At 53.2% G+C, this 18198-nt stretch overlaps 1 protein-coding gene across 1 annotated transcript in view; it reads left to right on the forward strand.

The window, feature by feature from the left end:
* Positions 1-17508, forward strand: part of YJU2 (YJU2 splicing factor homolog) — a 23023-nt gene extending 5515 nt beyond the window's left edge. Inside the window, exons 4-8 of the mRNA XM_025369099.1 lie at positions 1634-1768; positions 5823-6004; positions 8824-8944; positions 15139-15289; positions 16996-17508. Coding sequence (XP_025224884.1) covers positions 1634-1768; positions 5823-6004; positions 8824-8944; positions 15139-15289; positions 16996-17108 — 702 coding nt within the window. The 3' untranslated portion in view covers positions 17109-17508. The remainder of the gene's footprint in view (positions 1-1633; positions 1769-5822; positions 6005-8823; positions 8945-15138; positions 15290-16995) is intronic.
* The last annotated feature ends 690 nt before the right edge of the window (positions 17509-18198 follow it).

The raw sequence follows: 18198 nt of genomic DNA on the forward strand, positions 1-18198 counted from the left end.
AAAAAAAAAAAAAAAAAAAAAAAAAAAAAAAAAAAAATTAGCCAGGTGTGGTGATGCATACCTGTAGTCCCAGCTACTCGGGAGGCTAAGGTGAGAGGATCACTTGAACCCAGGAGGCTGAGGTTGCAGTGAGCCATGATCCTGCCACTGCACTCCAGCCTGGGCAACAGAGCGAGACCCTCTCCCAAAAAAACCAAAAAAACGGCCGGGCGCGGTGGCTCAAGCCTGTAATCCCAGCACTTTGGGAGGCCGAGACGGGCGGATCACGAGGTCGGGAGATCGAGACCATCCTGGCTAACACAGTGAAACCCCGTCTCTACTAAAAATACAGAAACATAGCCGGGCGAGGTGGCAAGCGCCTGTAATCCCAGCTACTCGGGAGGCTGAGGCAGGAGAGTGGCGTAAACCCGGGAGGCGGAGCTTGCAGTGAGCTGAGATCCGGCCACTGCACTCCAGCCTGGGTGACAGAGCGAGACTCCGTCTCAAAAAAAAAAAAAAAAAAAAAAACAACAAAAAACCAAAAAAACGTAGTGTTACTATTAGCATTTAGACCGAAGGTAGATTTCAGTTTTTCTGCTAATGTCGCTTTTCTGCTCCAGTGTGTAATTGAAGATACCAGGGTGTATTTAGCCTCTCTATTCAATAAACAATAACAGGGGCATGCTCTATACATATTCGTACATAGGGTTTATAATCAAAGAAAAGGTGTTAATAAATACAAAGGGCAGGCCGGGCGCGGTGGCTCAAGCCTGTAATCCCAGCACTTTGGGAGGCCAAGACGGGCGGATCACAAGGTCAGGAGATCGAGACCATCCTGGCTAACACGGTGAAACCCCGTCTCTACTAAAAAAAACACAAAAAAACTAGCCGGGTGAGGTGGCGGGCGCCTGTAGTCCCAGCTACTCGGGAGGCTGAGGCAGGAGAATGGCGTGAACCCGGGAGGCGGAGCTTGCAGTGAGCTGAGATCCGGCCACTGCACTCCAGCCTGGGCCACAGAGCGAGACTCCGTCTCAAAAAAAAAAAAAAAAAAAAAAAACAAAATAAATACAAAGGGCAGAAATCACAACATGTGCAGAGCCTTTGAGATCTTTTTTTTTTTTTTTTTGAGACAGGGTTCCACCTTGTAGCCAAGGCTGGAATGCAGTGTCACAATCTCAGCTCAGTGTAACCTCAACCTCCCAGGTTCATGCGATTCTCATACCCCAGCCTCCAGAGTACCTGGGATTACAGGTATGCACCACCTTGCCCTGCCTAATTTTTGTATTTTTAGTAGAGACGGGGTTTCGCCATGTTGACCAGGCTGGTCTTGAATGCCTGACTTCCAGTGATCTGCCCGCCTTGTTGGAGATTTTATTTGCAGTCATGTTGAGGGTAGGGAGTGGAGGCTGCGGGGAGGCAGTGGGCAGATGAGAAGAGTCTTAAAGTCCATGCCAGGGCGTTGGGCATTTTTGCCCAAGGAGATGGGAGGAGCACTAGAAAGAAATCTCACCGGCCAAAGCAATAAGACAAGAAAAAGAAAAGGTAGTAGAACCAGTAAAAATCAGAGAGAAGGGGCCCTGAACTGCTGGTGCTGCTTTAGAAGATTCCGGTGCCTGGGGATGTAGGAGCTGATGTCTGTCTATCTTCCCCCCAGACAGACCCTGAAAACACAGACTACACCATGGAGCACGGAGCCACACGGAATTTCCAGGCTGAAAAGCTCCTGGAGGAGGAGGAGAAGAGGGTGCAGAAGGAGCGGGAGGATGAGGAGCTGAACAACCCCATGAAGGTGAGTTGGGGGCCGTGCAGGTGTTCATGAGCACTGTGTGTGTGGGTGGGTGCATGTGTGTGCTGGGGGGTGTGCCCTTCCTGCCTCAGGTCCCCAAGGAAGGAAGATGGGGTGGGGGACATGGTTGGCAAAACTTCAAGGTGTCCCCAGGAGGCCAGGCATGGTGGCTCATGCCTGTAATCTTAGCACTTAGGGAGGCTGAGGTGGGAGGATCACTTGAGGTCAGTAGTCCTAGACCAGCCTGGCCAACATGGCAAAACCCTGTTCCTACGAAAAATTTAAAAAATTAACACTGGCCGGGCGCCGTGGCTCAAGCCTGTAATCCCAGCACTTTGGGAGGCCAAGACGGGCAGATCACGAGGTCAGGAGATCGAGACCATCCTGGCTAACACGGTGAAACCCCGTCTCTACTAAAAAAATACAAAAAACTAGCCGGGCGAGGTGGCGGGCACCTGTAGTCCCAGCTACTTGGGAGGCTGAGGCAGGAGAATGGCGTAAACCCAGGAGGCGGAGCTTGCAGTGAGCTGAGATCTGGCCACTGCACTCCAGCCTGGGCAACAGAGCCAGACTCCGTCTCAAAAAAAAAAAAAAAAAATTAACACTGGGTGCTGTGGCTCACGCCTATAATCTCAGCACTTTGGGAAGCCAAGGTGGGCGGGTCATGAGGTCAGGGGTTTGAGACCAGCCTGACCAACGTGGTGAAACCCTGTCTCTACTAAAAATACAAAAATTAGCTGGGCGTGGTGGTGTGCTTCTGAAATCACAGCTACTCAGGAGGCTGAGGCAGGAGAATTGCTTGGACTGGGGAGGCGGATGTTGCAGGGAGCCAAGATGGTGTCACTGCACTCCAACCTGGGTGACAGAGTGAGACTCTGTCTCAAAAAAAAAAAAAAAGTTTAGTCAAGCATGGTGGTGCATGCCTGTAATCCCAGCTACTCAGGAGGCTGAGGCAGGAGAATCGCTTGAACCTGGGAGGCAGAAGTTGCAGTGAGCTGAGATCACACCACTGCACTCCAGCCTGGGCAGCAAAGCAAGACTCCATCTGAAAAAAAAAAAAAAAAAAGAAATTATGTTCACTTCCAATAGGACAATTTTGTTTTTTCTCAGAAATAATAAAATGAGCCAGGCATGGTGGCTTAAACGTGTAGTCCCAGCTACTTTAGGGGTTGAGACGGGAGGATCACTTGAGTCTAGGAGTCCAAGACCAGCCTGGGCAACATAGTGAGACTCTGTCGTTATGAAACATTAAAAAATTAGCCCAGTGCTGGCCAGGCACGGTGACTCACACCTGTAATACCAGCATTTTGGGAGGCTGAGGCAGGTGGATCACGAGGTCAGGAGTTCAAGACCAGCCTGGCCAAGATGGTGAAACCCCATCTCTACTAAAAATACAAAAAATTAACTGGGCATGGTGGCAGGCGCCTGTAATCCCAGCTACTTGGGACGCTGAGGCAGAGAATTGCTTGAACTCAGGAGACAGAGGTTGCAGTGAGCTGAGATCATGCCATTGCACTCCAGCCTGGGCGACAGAGCAAGACTCTGTCTCAAAAAAAAAAAAAAAAAATTAGCCAGGTGCTTTGGGAGGCCGAGGCAGGTGGATCACCTGAGGTCAGGAGTTCAAGACCAGCCTGACCAACACGGCAAAACCCTGTCTCTACTAAAAATACAAAAATTAGCTGGTCATAGTGGCCCATGTCTATAATCCCAGCTACTCAGGAGGCTGAGGCAGGAGAATTGCTTGAACCCAGGAGGCGGAGGTTGCAGTGAGCCGAGAGCACGCCATTGCACTCCAGCCTGGGCGACAAGAGTAAAACTCTATCTCAACAATAACAACAACAAAAATTAGGCAGGTGCACTGGTGTGCACCTGTGGTCCCACCTATTAGGGGGGCTGAGGCGGGAGGATCACTTAAGCCCAAGAAGTTGAGGCTGCAGTGAGCTATGATCATACCACTGCACTCCAGCCTGGGAGGCAGAGCCAGACTGTCACTAAAATATATATACACACACACACACACACACACATATATATATACACATACATATACACACACATACGTATATACATGTGTATATATAATAAATTTTAAATGACTGTTCCCTGCTGTCCCATCCTGCTTCCATATTTCCCATCCATTCCTATCTATTCCTGGACCCACCCACCTCTGCCAAATGTGAGTTTTCTGAGCAAGCCACATCAGAGCAGATCCAACATTTTCTATGGCCATGTGGAACAACTGGGAGGGAAATGAGCCTTGGCAAGGGTTTGGTGTGTGCCTGGGCCTGTCGCACTGCTGTCTGCATGTGAATTTAGTTACACTGACAGCAAGGGGCTCTTACCCTGGTATTAGTCAGCTATTGCTACATAACAGGTTATCCCAAAACTTAGTGACTTAAAACAACAAACATTTATCATCCCACAGTTTCTGAGTGTCAGGCATCCAGAAGCAACTGAGCTGGATGGTTGTGGCTTAGGAGCTCCCATGAGGTTGCAGTCAAGGTGTTGGCCAGGGCAGTATCATCTGAAGGCTGGACTGGGGCTGGAGGAGCCACTCACAAACTGGCTCCCTCTACTGGCTGTTGGCTGTCGGCCTCAGTTCCTCACTGTGTGGGGAGCTGCTTGAGCATCCTCACAACATGGCAGCTGCCTACCCCAGAGCACGTGACCCAAGAGTGAGAGCAAGGAGGAAGCCTTGTGCTTTTACTTCCTAGTCACAGAAGTTAATATGTCGTCACTTCTGTCATATTTCATTAGAGCCAGCCCCTGCTCAAGAGGAGGGGAGTCACCTCCACCCCTTAAAAGGAAGAGCATCAGAGTTTGTGGACGTATTTTTAAACTGTCAGAATTGCCATTTTCCAAAGGGCAAATACGACAAAGTCACAGCACTGGGAAGCAGCCAGGCGGGATTCACTCCCAGCCCCGCCTGGCTCCTCAGGGGCCTGTGGCCGCCGGACTTGCCTCCCTCAGCCTCAGTTTCCTTTTCTGTAAAATAGGGGTTGTGAGGATTAAATGAGATGGCATATGGAAACATCTTAGCCCAGGGCCCGGTGTACAGTAGGTGCTCAGGTTGTCTTTTACAATTTTTCCTTTATATTTTTATTTTTATTTTTGAGATGGAGTCTCACTCTGTCACCCAGGCTGGAATGCATTGGCATGATCTCAGCTCACTGCAACCTCTGCCTCCCGGGTTCAAGTGATTCTGCTGCCTCAGCCTCCCAAGTAGCTGGGATTACAGGTGTGTGCCACCACGCCTGGTTAATTTTTGTATTTTTATTTTTATTTATTTATTTTTTTGAGATGGAGTCTCACTGTCACCCAGGTTGGGGTGCATCAGTGCAATCTCGGCTCACTGCAACCTCTGCCTCCTGGGTTCAAACAATTCTCCTGCCTCAGCCTCCCAAGTAGCTGGGATTACAGGCACATGCCACTACACCCGACTAATTTTTGTATTTTTAATAGAGATGGGGTTTCGTCATGTTGGCCAGACTGGTCTCGAACTCCTGACCTCAAGTGATCCGCCCACCTCAGCCTCCCAAAGTGCTGGGATTACAGGCGTGACCAATAACACCCAGCCTGTATTTTTAGTAGAGATGGGGTTTCACCATGTTGGCCAGGCTGGTCTCGAACTCCTGACCTCAGGTGATCCGCCCCTGCCCCCACCCCCGGCCTCGCAAAATGCTGGGATTACAGACATGAGCCACCGCGCCTGGCCAAATTTTTCTTTATTATTCTTACTGAAAGATGGCACCAGGCCGGAAATCCAGGCCACCTGAGTCCAGAGCCAGCCTCTTTCCACCCGACCCTGTCCAGGGGCTCAGATCCTGGCTCCACCACTGCTCAGCCCCATGTGGTCACTTTCCCTCCCCAGACCTGAGTGTTCTCACCTGTGAAATGGACACAGAGCTCTGGGCGTGGGCAGGGGGTTCCCTGAGCAGGATGGAAACATGGGGGTAGGGGATTCCTCCCTTGGCCCGTGGTGGCCCCCGAGGCCGGGCAGGATTTGCCCCGGGGTGTGATCCCCATGCACTCAGCCCCACCGCCCTGCCCCCACCAGGTGCTGGAGAACCGGACCAAGGACTCCAAGCTGGAGATGGAGGTGCTGGAGAACCTCCAGGAGCTGAAAGACCTGAACCAGCGGCAGGCACACGTGGACTTTGAGGCCATGCTGCGGCAGCACCGCCTGTCCGAGGAGGAGCGGCGGAGGCAGGAGCAGGAAGAGGACGAGCAGGAGACCGCGTGAGTCCGGGCCGGTCCAACCCAGCCCCACCTCACAGCCTCTGCAATGGCAGGCGCTGCCTCTGCCCCAAACCCTTCCCCTGCTCTCTGCAGTGTCGCCTTTTCAGGGACCCCTTTCCCACCGCCAATCTCACTTTCTCCCTTGTGGCGTCTGTCTCGGGGGTCCCCAGCCCACTGCCAGGCACGGTGACTCAGCACGTGGTCACCCGCATGACTGCGGTTTGTCACAGTGAGAGGACACAGCAGATTCAGCAAAGGGAAAAGGCATTTGGGATGTGTCGGGGGCCAGGCCTTCCAGATCCTCTCCTGGTGCAGCTTCGCAGGACGCGCCTCATCCCCCAGCCCGAGCTGGGAGGACTCGAGAGAGGCGCCATCCCCAGGAAAGCTCCTAGAGACCCAGCGTAGGGTTCCTATGGGAGGTCCCACAGGCCCCGCTGCCTGGCCCATGCCGGGATTCCAGACTCGACAGGAAAACAGGGCTCGGGCATAAACCATGGTGTTTGCCGGAACAGCTGAGGCCCCAGAGCCCGTCCCATCCATGAGGGTGGGAGGTCCCCCGCACAGGCTCCCGGACACCCACCAAGGGCCACCCTCACCAGCCACCTTCTGAGGACACAGCCTCAGGCCTCCCGGGTGAACACTTTTCTTTTCTTTGAGACAGGGTGTCGCCGTGTCACCCAGGCTGGAGTGCTGTACTGCACCCATAGCTCATTGTAGCCTCCATCTCCCAGGCTCAGGCGTTCCTCCTGCCTCAGCCTCCTGGGTAGCTGGGACCACAGGGGCACATTACCATGCCCAGCTAACTGTTTTTATTTTTGTAGACAGGACCTCGCTATGTTGGCCAGGCTGGTCTTGAACTCCCGGCCTCAAGCGATCCTCCCGCCTCAGCCTCCCGAAGTGCTGGATGACAGGTGTGAGCCCCTGCGGCTGGCTGGTGAATGCCTTTGATGCCGACCACCTCTGAGCCCGCATGCTGATCCCCTCCTTTCCTGGTACCTCGTCTCCCCTCCGTCCTTTAGAATCTGAGCTGTAAGGACAGGGACGTGGTGGCCTCTCCTGCATCCCCAGGGCTTCCAGCAGGTTTGGGTTTATGGTAGGTTCCTCATCAGTGCATAATTGGTGCACAGATCAGCGATGCCGTGCAGAACAGTGTTGGGAGCCTGCATTCATCCTGTACCTTCCGGGCGCGGCTCTAACCTCACTACCCACACAGCCCTGGGAGTCAGTGTGATTTTCGTCATGGGCAGGAGGGCTGAGGTCCAGGGAGGTCCAGACATGGGCCCCACCAAGATGACCCTCCAGGCTCCATCCAGACAGGCTGGTTCCAGCATCCAGGCGCTTAACCCCACTGCTGCCCTCAATGGACATGGAAAAGTTAATGTAAAAATGTAGAAGGGGCCAGGCACGGGGCCTCCTGCCCCCCATCCCGCACTGTGGGAGGCCGAGGTGGACGGATCACCTGAGGTCAGGAGTTTGAGTCCAGCCTGGCCAGCATGGCCAAGGGCCATCTGTACTAAAAATACAAAAACAAATTAGCTGGGTGTGGTGGTGGATGCCTGTAATTCCTAGCTGCTCCGGAGGCTGAGACAGGAGAATTGCCTGAACCCAGGAGGCGGAGGTTACAGTGAGCCAAGGTGGTGCCGCTGAACTCCAGCCTGGGCGACAGAGCAAGATTACGTCTAAAAAAAAGTTAAAAATTAAAAAGCAGACTGGGTGCAGTAGTTCACGCCCGTAATCCCAGCACTTTGGGAGGCCGAGGCGGGTGATCACCTGAGGTCAGGAGTTTGAGACCAGCCTGGCTAACATGGAGAAACCCCACCTCTACTAAAAATACAAAAATTAGCTGGACATGGTGGTGCCTGCCTGTAGTGCCAGCTACTTGGGAGGCTGAGGCTGGAGAATTGCTTGAACCCAGAAGATGGAGGTTGCAGTGAGCCAAGATCGCACTACTGCACTCCAGCCTGGGCAACAGAGAAAGACTCCATCTCAAAAAAAAAAAAAACACACACACACAAATTAGCCAGGCATGGTGGCAGGCACCTGTAGTCCCAGCTACTCGGGAGGCTGAGGCAGGAGAATCGCTTCAACCCAGGAGACAGAGGTTGCGGTGAGCCAAGATTGCCCCACTGCACTCCAGCCTGGGCCACAGAGCGAGACTCTGTCTCAAAAATTAAATGAAATGAAAATGAATGAGGCATAGGGACACACGCCTGTGGACCCAGCTACTCAGGAAGCTGCGTGGGGAGGATCACTTGAGCCTACGAGGTGGAAGTTGCAGTGAGCTATGATTGTGCCACTGCACCCCGCCTTGGGTGACAGAGTGAGACCTTGTGTCTTTTGTTGTTGTTTTTAGACAGAGTCTCGCTCTGTCGCCCAGGCTGGAGTGCAGTGGCGCGACCTCGGCTCACTGCAAGCTCCGCCTCCCGGGTTCACGCCATCCTCCTGCCTCAGCCTCCCGTGTAGCTGGGACTACAGGCGCCTGCCACCATGCCCGGCTAATTTTTTGTATTTTTAGTAGAGACGGGGTTTCACCGTGTTAGCCAGGATGGTCTCGATCTCCTGACCTCGTGATTCACCCGCCTCGGCCTCCCAAAGTGCTGGGGTTACAGGTGTGAGCCACCACGCCTGGCCTAGACCTTGTCTGTTTTAAAAAAAAAAAAAAGAAAGTAATCTGTGTGCCCCCTACTCCCTCCCACCCCTGCTCACTGAGGATAGAAAGAGGTCTTGAGGCACCCAGGCCCCTCGCCACCACAGCAGGCGCATCCCAGGCCCTGTTCCCCGTGCAGAGCACATCCAGGTTCCCATCTTCCATCCCACAGAGCCCTGTTGGAGGAAGCCAGAAAGCGGCGACTGCTGGAGGACTCCGACTCAGAGGATGAGGCTGCCCCCGCGCCCCTGCAGCCAGCCCTTCGGCCCAACCCCACTGCCATCCTGGACGAGGTGAGGGGGGCTGCCTGAGTCCCGGGGACTCCCAGGTGAACTAGCGACAGCTGAAGCCAGGGGTCAGCTTGACTTGTTCTTTGTTTGTTTGTTTGTTTGAGACAGAGTCTCGCTCTGTCACCAGGCTGGAGTGCAGTGGCACAATCTCGGTTCACTGCAGCCTCCGCCTCCCAGGTTCAAGTGATTCTCCTGCCTCAGCCTCCCAAGTAGCTGGGACTACAGGCGCCCGCCGCCACACCCGGCTCATCTTTTGTATTTTTAGTAGAGACGGGGTTTCACCATGTTGGGCAGGATGGTCTCAATCTCTTGTCCTCGTGATCTGCCTGCCTCGGCCTTCCAAAGTGTTGGGATTTCAGGCCTGAGCCACTGTACCCAGCCAGAGCTTGACTTTTTCTTAAAAGGCCAGTCTGCATCCTAACTCCTCCACTCTGTGGCTATAGCCCAAAACAACCATGATCAGGTGTAAATAAGTGGGCGTTGCCTGGTGCCAATAAAAGCTTTATTTATAGGCTGGGTGCAGTGGCTCTTGCCTGTAATCCCAGCATTTTGTGAGGCCAAGGCAGGAGGATCGCTTGAGGCCGGGAGTTTGAGACCAGCCTGGGCAACAAAGTGAGACCCCTTCTTTACAAAATTACAAAAATTAGTCATGGGTGGTGGTGCATGTCTGTGGTCCCAGCTACTTGAGAGACTGAGGCAGGAGGACTGCTGGAGCCCAGAAGGTCAAGGCTACAGTGAGCTGTATCAGTGTCACTGAACTCCAGCCTGAGCAAGAGTGAGACCCTGTCTAAAATAAATAAATAAAAATCAGACCATCCTGGCGAACACGGTGAAACCCCGTCTCTACTAAAAAATACAAAAAACTAGCCGGACGAGATGGCGGGCGCCTGTAGTCCCAGTTACTTGGGAGGCTGAGGCAGGAGAATGGCGTAAACCCGGGAGGCGGAGCTTGCAGTGAGCTGAGATCCGGCCACTGCACTCCAGCCCGGGCGACAGAGCGAGACTCCGTCTCACAAAAAAAAAAAAAAAAATAAATAAATAAATAAAAATTAAGGCTGAGTACAGTGGCTCACGCTTGTTAATCCCAGCTACTCGGGAGGCTGAGGCAGGAGAATCGCTTGAACCTGGGAGGCGGAGGTTGCAGCGAGCCAAGATCGTGCCAGTGCACTCCAGCCTAGGCGACAGAGTGAGACTCTGTCTCAAAAAAAAACTTAATTTACTAAAACCTGTGCCAGGCCTATGGGTGTGTAATTTGCCAACCCCTGTTTAAGCTGCTGAAAGAAGGGAATGTAAAGAAAGAACATAGAAGTTTATTTCTCAATCGTGTAAGAGCCCTGGGCTGACACTCTAGGACTTCCGGGCAGCTCTGCTCCATGGAGCCATTCAGGGATTCAGGCTCCTTCCTGCTCCTGGAGCACGGCTTCCTGCGCTGTGTTCACAGCTGGCTCAGAGCACCTTCGGGGTCTGGCTGTGGGAAGGCAAAAGGTGCGTGGAGGATCACCCAGCCTCAGATGCGGCCCAGCTCAGTTCTTCTCTCACGCCATAGGCCACAGCATAGTCACAAGGCCCCATCTGGCTGCGAAGGAGACTGTGAGATGTATCCTCCAGCTGGTCTGTGCCTGGCTGTGCTGCTGACTAGAACAAAGGGAGGCCGGGCGCCATGGCTCCAAGTGCTATAATCCCAGCAGTTTGGGAGGCTGAGGCGGGCAGATCATCTGACATCAGGAGTTCAAGACTGGCCTGGCCAACATGGGGAAACGTCATTTCTACTAAAAATACAAAAATTAGCCGGGCATGGTGGTGCATGCCTGTAATCCCAGTTACTCGGGAGGCTGAGGCAGGAGAATCAGTTGAACCTGGGAGCACAGGTTGCAGTGAGCCGAGATTGCACCATTACACTCCAGCCTGGGTGACAGAGTGAGACTCTATCTCAAAAAACAAAAAAAGAAGGGGGGCAGGATCTTTGGCAGATGACCAGCATTTTCCACCACAGCTGACTCATCCAAGGTGGCCTCAGCCACTCTGGTTTGTTCATTGAAGAAGGTGGTAAAAGTAGGGGCTCATAAACCAATAACACAGACACACAGAAACGATTGTTCTTTTTTTTTTTTTTTTTTTTTTAAAACACAGAGTCTTGCTCTGTTGCCCAGGCTGGAGTGCAGTGGTGCAGTCCCAGCTCACTACAGCCTCAACCTCCTGGGCTCAAGCAATCCTCCCACCTCAGTCTCCTGAGTAGGTGGGACCACAGGCACACATCACCATACCTGGCTAATTTTTCTTTTCTTTTTTCTTTTTTTAGACAGTTTCACTCTTGTTGCCCAGGCTGGAGTGCAGTGGTGTAATCTTGGCTCGCTGCAACCTTCGCCCCCCGGGTTCAAGCGATTCTTCTGCCGCAGCCTCCCAAGTAGCTGGGATTACAGGTGCCTGCCACCATGCCTGGCTAATTTTTGTATTTTTTTTTTTTTTTGAGACGGAGTCTTGCTCTGTTGCCCAGGCTGGAGTGCAGTGGTGCGATCTCGGCTCACTGCAAGCTCCGCCTCCCGGGTTCACGCCATTCTCCTGCCTCAGCCTTCTGAGTAGCTGGGACTACAGGCACCCACCACTACGCCCGGCTAATTTTTTTGTCTTTTTTGGTAGAGATGGGGTTTCATCATGTTAGCCAGGCTGATCTCAAACTCCTGACCTCAGGTGATTCAACTGCCTCGGCCTCCCAAAGTGCTGGGATTACAGGCGTGAGCCACCGCGCCTGGCCCCTAATTTTTCAAATTGTTTTGGCAGAGATGCGGTCTGGCTGTGTTGCCCAGGCTGGTCTCCTGCTCCTGGCCTCCAGCAGTTCTCCTGCCTTGGCCTCTAAAGGCACAGGGATTACAGGCATCAGCCACCATGGCTGACCCCAAGACAGTTTTCTTTTTTTTTTTTTTTTTTTTTTTTGAGACGGAGTCTCGTGCTGTGTCACCCAGGCTGGAGTGCAGTGGCACGATCTCGGCTCACTGCAAGCTCCGCCTCCCAGGTTCACGCCATTCTCCTGCCTCAGCCTCCGAGTAGCTGGGACTACAGGCGCCCGCCACCACGCCCGGCTAGTTTTTTTTTTTTTTTGTATTTTTAGTAGAGACGGGGTTTCACCATGTTAGCCAGGATGGTCTCGATCTCCTGACCTCATGATCCACCCGCCTCGGCCTCCCAAAGTGCTGGGATTACAGGCTTGAGCCACCGCGCCCGGCCAACCCCAAGACAGTTTTCTAAAAGATCCTTTCTTTGAAGCTATATCCCCTGATTCGAGTTCTCACACTGTGGTTCTTGCATAAACCACTCCCAGAATTCATTGTCTACTACTTCCTCTCTCTTTTTTTTAAAATGAATCAACAGAGTAAAGCTACTTTGAAAGCAGTCCAACCTTTTATGATGTATTCCCTCAGTCTTGTGCCTGTACCTGATTTTATCGCAGGTGTTTTATTTGGTTTTATGTGATACACCTTCATCAAGACTTTTCAAACCTTCACCCTAACTTTTATAGGAAGGAATATCTCCACACTTGCATTTTCTTGGTTTATTTTAGAGATGAGGTCTTGCTCTGTCACCCAGGCTACAGTGCAGTGATGTGATCACAGCTCACGGCAGCCTCCAACTCCTGGGGTCACATGATCCTCCCACCTTAGCCTCTCACGTAGCTGGGACTACAAGTGCATGCCACCACAGCCAGCTCATTTTTAATTTTCTTTTTTTTTTTTTTTTTTTTTGAGACGGAGTCTCGCTCTGTCGCCCAGGCTGGAGTGCAGTGGCCGGATCTCAGCTCACTGCAAGCTCCGCCTCCCGGGTTCACGCCATTCTCCTGCCTCAGCCTCCCGAGTAGCTGGGACCACAGGCGCCGCCACCTCGCCCGGCTAATTTTTTGTATTTTTTTTAGTAGAGACGGGGTTTCACCTTGTTAGCCAGGATGGTTTCGATCTCCTGACTTCGTGATCCACCCGTCTCGGCCTCCCAAAGTGCTGGGATTACAGGCTTGAGCCACCGCGCCCGGCCTTTTTTTTTTTTTTAAGAGATGAGTCTGTATGTTGTCCAGGCTGGTCTCAAACTCCTGTCTTCAAGCAGTCCTCCCACCTTGGCCTCCCAATCCTTCGTTTAGTTTAATGATGATGAGTACCACCTGTAGAAACAGGTTTGGGAACTAACCTAGGTATCTTATTTTTATTTTTGAGACGGTCTCGTTCTTTCGCCCAGGCTGGAGTGCAGTGGCACAGTCTCCGCTCACTGCAAGCTCCGCCTCCCAGGCTAAAGTAGTTGTCCTGCCTTAGCCTCCTCAGTAGCTGGGATTACGGGCGTGTGCTGCCACACCTGGCTGTTTTGTATTTTATTTTTATTAATAAAGTGACAGGGTTTCACTGTGTTGACCAAGCTGGTCTTGAACTCCTGACCTCAAGTGGTCCACCCGCCCCAGCCTCCCAAAGTGTTGGAATTACAGGTGTGCGCCACTGCACCTGGCCATCTGTGCCTTTTGACTTGTTTTCCTAGTTCTAACATCAGCCCAGAGCCACGACTTTTTTTTTTTTTTGAGACAGAGTCTCGCCCTGTCACCCAGGCTGGAGTGCAGTGGCACAATCTCGGCTCACTGCAACCTCCACCTCCCAGGTTCAAGCGATTCTCCTGCCTCAGTCTCCCGAGTAGCTGGGATTACAGGCATGTGCCACCAAGCCTGGCTAATTTCTTGTATTTATAGTAGCGATGGGGTTTCACTGTGTTAGCCAGGATGGTCTCGATCTGACCTCATGATCCACCCACCTTGGCCTCCCAAAGTGCCAGGATTAGAGGCGTGAGCCACCGCACCCGGCCCAGAGCCACAACTTTAAGGAGGCCTCTCCACCACCTTAGCAGTGGCCGCCCCTCACACCGTTGGCTTGGCACTCAAGGCCTCTGCCCATTCTCCATCCCACATAACCTGCCCTGGCACTTCCTGAATCACACGGTGGCTTCTCATCACACCTTTACCTGTGCCATTCCCCTTACCTGGGATGCCCCCTTTTCCTTCTCGCTTGGTGAACTCCTACCCACCCTTCAATACCCAATGCAAGACACCCTTCCTTTGAGAAGCTCATCCTCACAATTCAAGCTCATGCACCCTGGCTTCTCTCTCACCCAGATGGATGTAGTCCTGCGTGTTGGTCTCCTTGTTCCTCTCCCTCTCCACACAGTGAGCTCCGTGAGGGTAGAGCACCCATTGGGACTTCCTTAACCCAGTGGTTACCACTTCCTCTATTTAAACATAAAACAGATTAAAGAGGCCAGATGCAGTGGCTCACGCCTATCATCCCAGCTCTTTGGAACGCTGAGATGGGAGGATTGCTTGAGCCAGGAGTTCGAGACCAGCCCAGGTAACAGAGTGAGACCCTGTCTCTACAAAAATTAAAAATGTTAGCCCGGCATGGTGGCATGCACCTGCAGGAGGCTGAGGCAGGAGAATCGCTTGAGCCTGGGAGTTCGAGGCTGCAACGAGCTATGATTGCACCACTGCACTCCAGCCTGGGCAATAGAGTGAGACCTTCTCCAAAAAAAAATTTAATAAATAAAATAGATTAACAGGTCCCTTCTGTTGCAGTGAAGGAACTGGAAGTCTTTTCTATCTACCCCTAACTCTTTCCCAAGGCGGCTTCCTCCATTTTCATGCGTTCTGTCAAGTACATTGAGCACCTCCTCGTGCCCGGAACTGTTTGTGGCACCGCAGAGCCAGCAGTGGGGAAGACAGGAGCTCACAGCAGAGCTGGGGAGAGAGTTATAACAGCCAGCAGAGGGCACTGTGAGCGTGGACATGCAGCCTGCATGTGAGCTTGAACCATGATGGGCTTCTCAGAGGAGGGGTGTCTTGTGTTGGGTATTGAAGGGTGAGTAGGAGTTCACCAAGCGAGTGCATGGAGAAGGGGGCATCCCTGGTGAAGGGAATGGCATGGGTAAAGGCGTGGAGATGAGAAGTCACTGTGATTCAGGAAGTGTCAGGGCAGGCTATGTGGGATGGAGAATGGACAGAGACCTTGAGTGCCAAGCCTAGGACAGTGGGGAGCCATAGAGGAGTTTAGAGCAGAGGAGGAACATGGGCAGCGCAGCAGTGGAAGAGGGGCATGGGGCAGTGAGCAGGGGTTGAGGGCAGAGGGGCCAGACTGGGCCCTGGATCCGGGCCAGACCCCCACACATGTCCCCATCACCTGCAGGCCCCAAAGCCCAAGAAGAAGGTGGAGGTCTGGGAGCAGAGCATTGGCAGCCTGGGCAGCCGGCCCCCGCTGTCGAGGCTGGTCGTGGTGAAGAAGGCAAAGGCCGACCTGGACTGCAGCAATGGGCAGCCTCAGGCAGCCCCCGCCCCAGGTAAGGTCACAAGAGTTCCCAGAGCCGGGCGCGGTTTCCATAGTGACCTCCAGGTGGCGGCAGTGCTCCCTGTGCAATTACAGAGGCTTCATGGGGTGGGTTGAGGGTGGCCTGCAACCCCCACAGGACCAATTAGTGGAGTGAGCAGAGAAGGCGGGCAGCTTATTTTTGTCTTTTTTCTTTCTTTCTTTTTTTTTTTTTTTGAGTCAGTCTTGCTCTGTTTCCCAGGCTGGAGTGCAGTGGTGCCATCTCGGCTCACTGCAACCTCCGCCTTCCCAGTTCAAGCAGTTCTCTGCCTCAGCCTCCCAAGTAGCTGGAACTACAGCACCACGCCCGGCGAATCTTTTGTATTATTAGTAGAGATGGGGTTTCTTCATGTTGGTCCGGCTGGTCTTGAACTCCCGACCTCAGGTGATCCAGTCACCTCGGCCTCCCAGAGTGCTGGGATTACAGGCGTGAGCCACCGCGCCTGGCCTCTTTTTGTCTTTCAATTACAAAAAGAACCAGTGCTTGCTTTTAAAGCCCAAATCCTGTGGGAATGTATAAAATCAATGTTGAATCCATGTTTCCCTGCCCAGCCTTCGCTGCCAGCAGGTGCCAGGATCCCCCGTCCCACCTCCGGGGCTGTCTGTATGGCATGTGTGTCTCTGTTGTCACACACCTGGTGCTCTGTAGGACGAGAGTCCCACACCCCCAGCCCCGGGGGATGGAGGATGGGAGTGGGATCAGCATTGCCAGGTGGTTAAGACCAGAATTCGTAGCCAAGCATCCGGGGGGCAGGTACTTTGCACCCCTACCTGCTTGTCCTATGGCCTTGGCCAAGGGACTTTCCCCCCAGCGGGGCCTCAGTGTCGTGTCCTGTAAAATGCAGCCAAGGGGACCTACCTCACGTAGGTAGAGTCGGCTCCCAGTTTGGGTTGATTCCATGAGCTGTGGCACTTGAGTAGACCCTGGCACACGACGAGACTGTGAGACATTTGAGACATTTTTATCAGTGCTGGTAAAAATTATGCCATCTGGCCAGGCACAGTAGCTCACACCTGTAATCCCAGCACTTTGGGAGGCCAAGACCGACAGATCACTTGAGGTCAGGAGTTCAAGACCAGCCTAGCCAACATCATGAAACCCCATCTCTACTAAAATTAGCCAAGCATGGTGGCGGGTGCCTGTAATCCTAGCTACTTGGGAGGCTGAGGCAGGAGAATTTCTTGAATCTGGGAAGCCGAAGTTGCACTGAGCCAAGATTGCACCACTGCCTGGGTGACAGAGCGAGACTCCGTCTCAAAAAAAAAAAAAAAAATTATCCCATTTGTCAGAGGAAAAGCCCGAGAATCAGAGTGGCTTTCACAGCCGGGCATAGAATCTGCCCCTCTTAATTGCCTTAGTATGATTTTTCCTAAGGCGATTAAGTCCACAGTGACTGGACTTTGAACTTTGCGCCATTTCCATTTTTGGCAGCGCACGTTGCCTGCCTGGGCAGGGTTTGCATGGGCCATTGTTCGGAAGCGGAGCTGTTGAGTCCCGGGTGTGCAGACGTAAATCTGCGATGGGTCCCATCAGGTGCCATCCAGAAAGGCCAGGCCATTCACATGCTGTCGCCTCTGGGCTTTGCAAACCTGCAGAGGTTGCCGGTCCTGTGCTCCAGGCCTGGTCCCTGGCCCGTCTGCTCTGGAGCTGAGATGAGCTAACTCTCCCTGTCCCCCCAGGAGCCCCGCAGAGCAGGAAGGAGGCCGACCCTGCACCCCCGACGCCTGGCGCGTCCTCCCTGAGCCAGCTGGGTGCGTACCTGGACAGTGACGACAGCAACGGCAGCAACTGAGCCCTCCTAGGACCCCCGCCCTGGGTCAGGGTCACACGTCCAGCTTCAGCCATGTTGAGGCCGGCGTTGCTGGTGGTCGGGGCAGGAGGCCTTGGCGTAACCGGAGACCCTGCAGACAAGTGCCAGCGTGCTCCGAGCACGTAGGGCCAACAGGGACCTCAGCCCCGGAAAGTCGCTTCTTTCTGCCCTCACCAGCCTCTCAACACATCGGGGACACCTGCTGCTCCTGCCTCCACCTGTCACCATGCTTAGGGCTGCAGTATCCCTAGTGCATCTCAGCTTCCAGCACTACTTCAGGGTGGCAGTGTCTGGGGCACTGGGCGAGCCCACTGGCCTCTAGACGGCCTCATCTCTTCCTTCCACAAACTGTCTAGAACCAATAAAAGGAAATCTGCCAACCGCCCGGGCCCCTTCTCTCTCCCAGAGTCTGAGGAGGCCCCAGGACAAGGCTCTGTTAGCACAATTCGAGGGGCATTCACAGAGGTTTGTTTTTTGAGACAGGATCTAACTCTTGCCCAGGCTGGAGTGCAGTAGCGTGTTCTTGGCTCACTGCAGCCTTGAACTTCCGAGCTCAGGTGATCCTCCCTCCTCAGTCTCGTGAGTCGCTGGGACCTCAGGTGTGTGCCACCATTCCTGGCTAACTTGTTGTATATTTAGAAGAGACTGGGTTTCGCCATGTTGCCCAGGTTGATCTTGAATTCATGGGCTCAAGCGATCTTCCTGCCTCGGCCTGACAAAGTGCTGGGGTCACAGGCATGAGCCCAGATATTTATATTTAGTTGTCGCCTAAGTGTACCCAGGCTTACCATCTGGGCTTTTTTTTGTTTTCTCTTTTTTTTTTTTTTTTTTTTTTGAGACGGAGTCTTGTTCTGTCGCCCAGGCTGGAGTGCAGTGGCCGGATCTCAGCTCACTGCAAGCTCCGCCTCCCGGGTTTACGCCATTCTCCTGCCTCAGCCTCCCGAGTAGCTGGGACTACAGGCTCCCGCCACCTCGCCCGGCTAGTTTTTTGTATTTTTTTAGTAGAGACGGGGTTTCACCGTGTTAGCCAGGATGGTCTCGATCTCCTGACCTCGTGATCCACCCGTCTCGG

This window comes from Theropithecus gelada, chromosome 19 (genome assembly GCF_003255815.1).
Source record: "Theropithecus gelada isolate Dixy chromosome 19, Tgel_1.0, whole genome shotgun sequence".
In the NCBI taxonomy this organism is placed as follows: domain Eukaryota; kingdom Metazoa; phylum Chordata; class Mammalia; order Primates; family Cercopithecidae; genus Theropithecus; species Theropithecus gelada.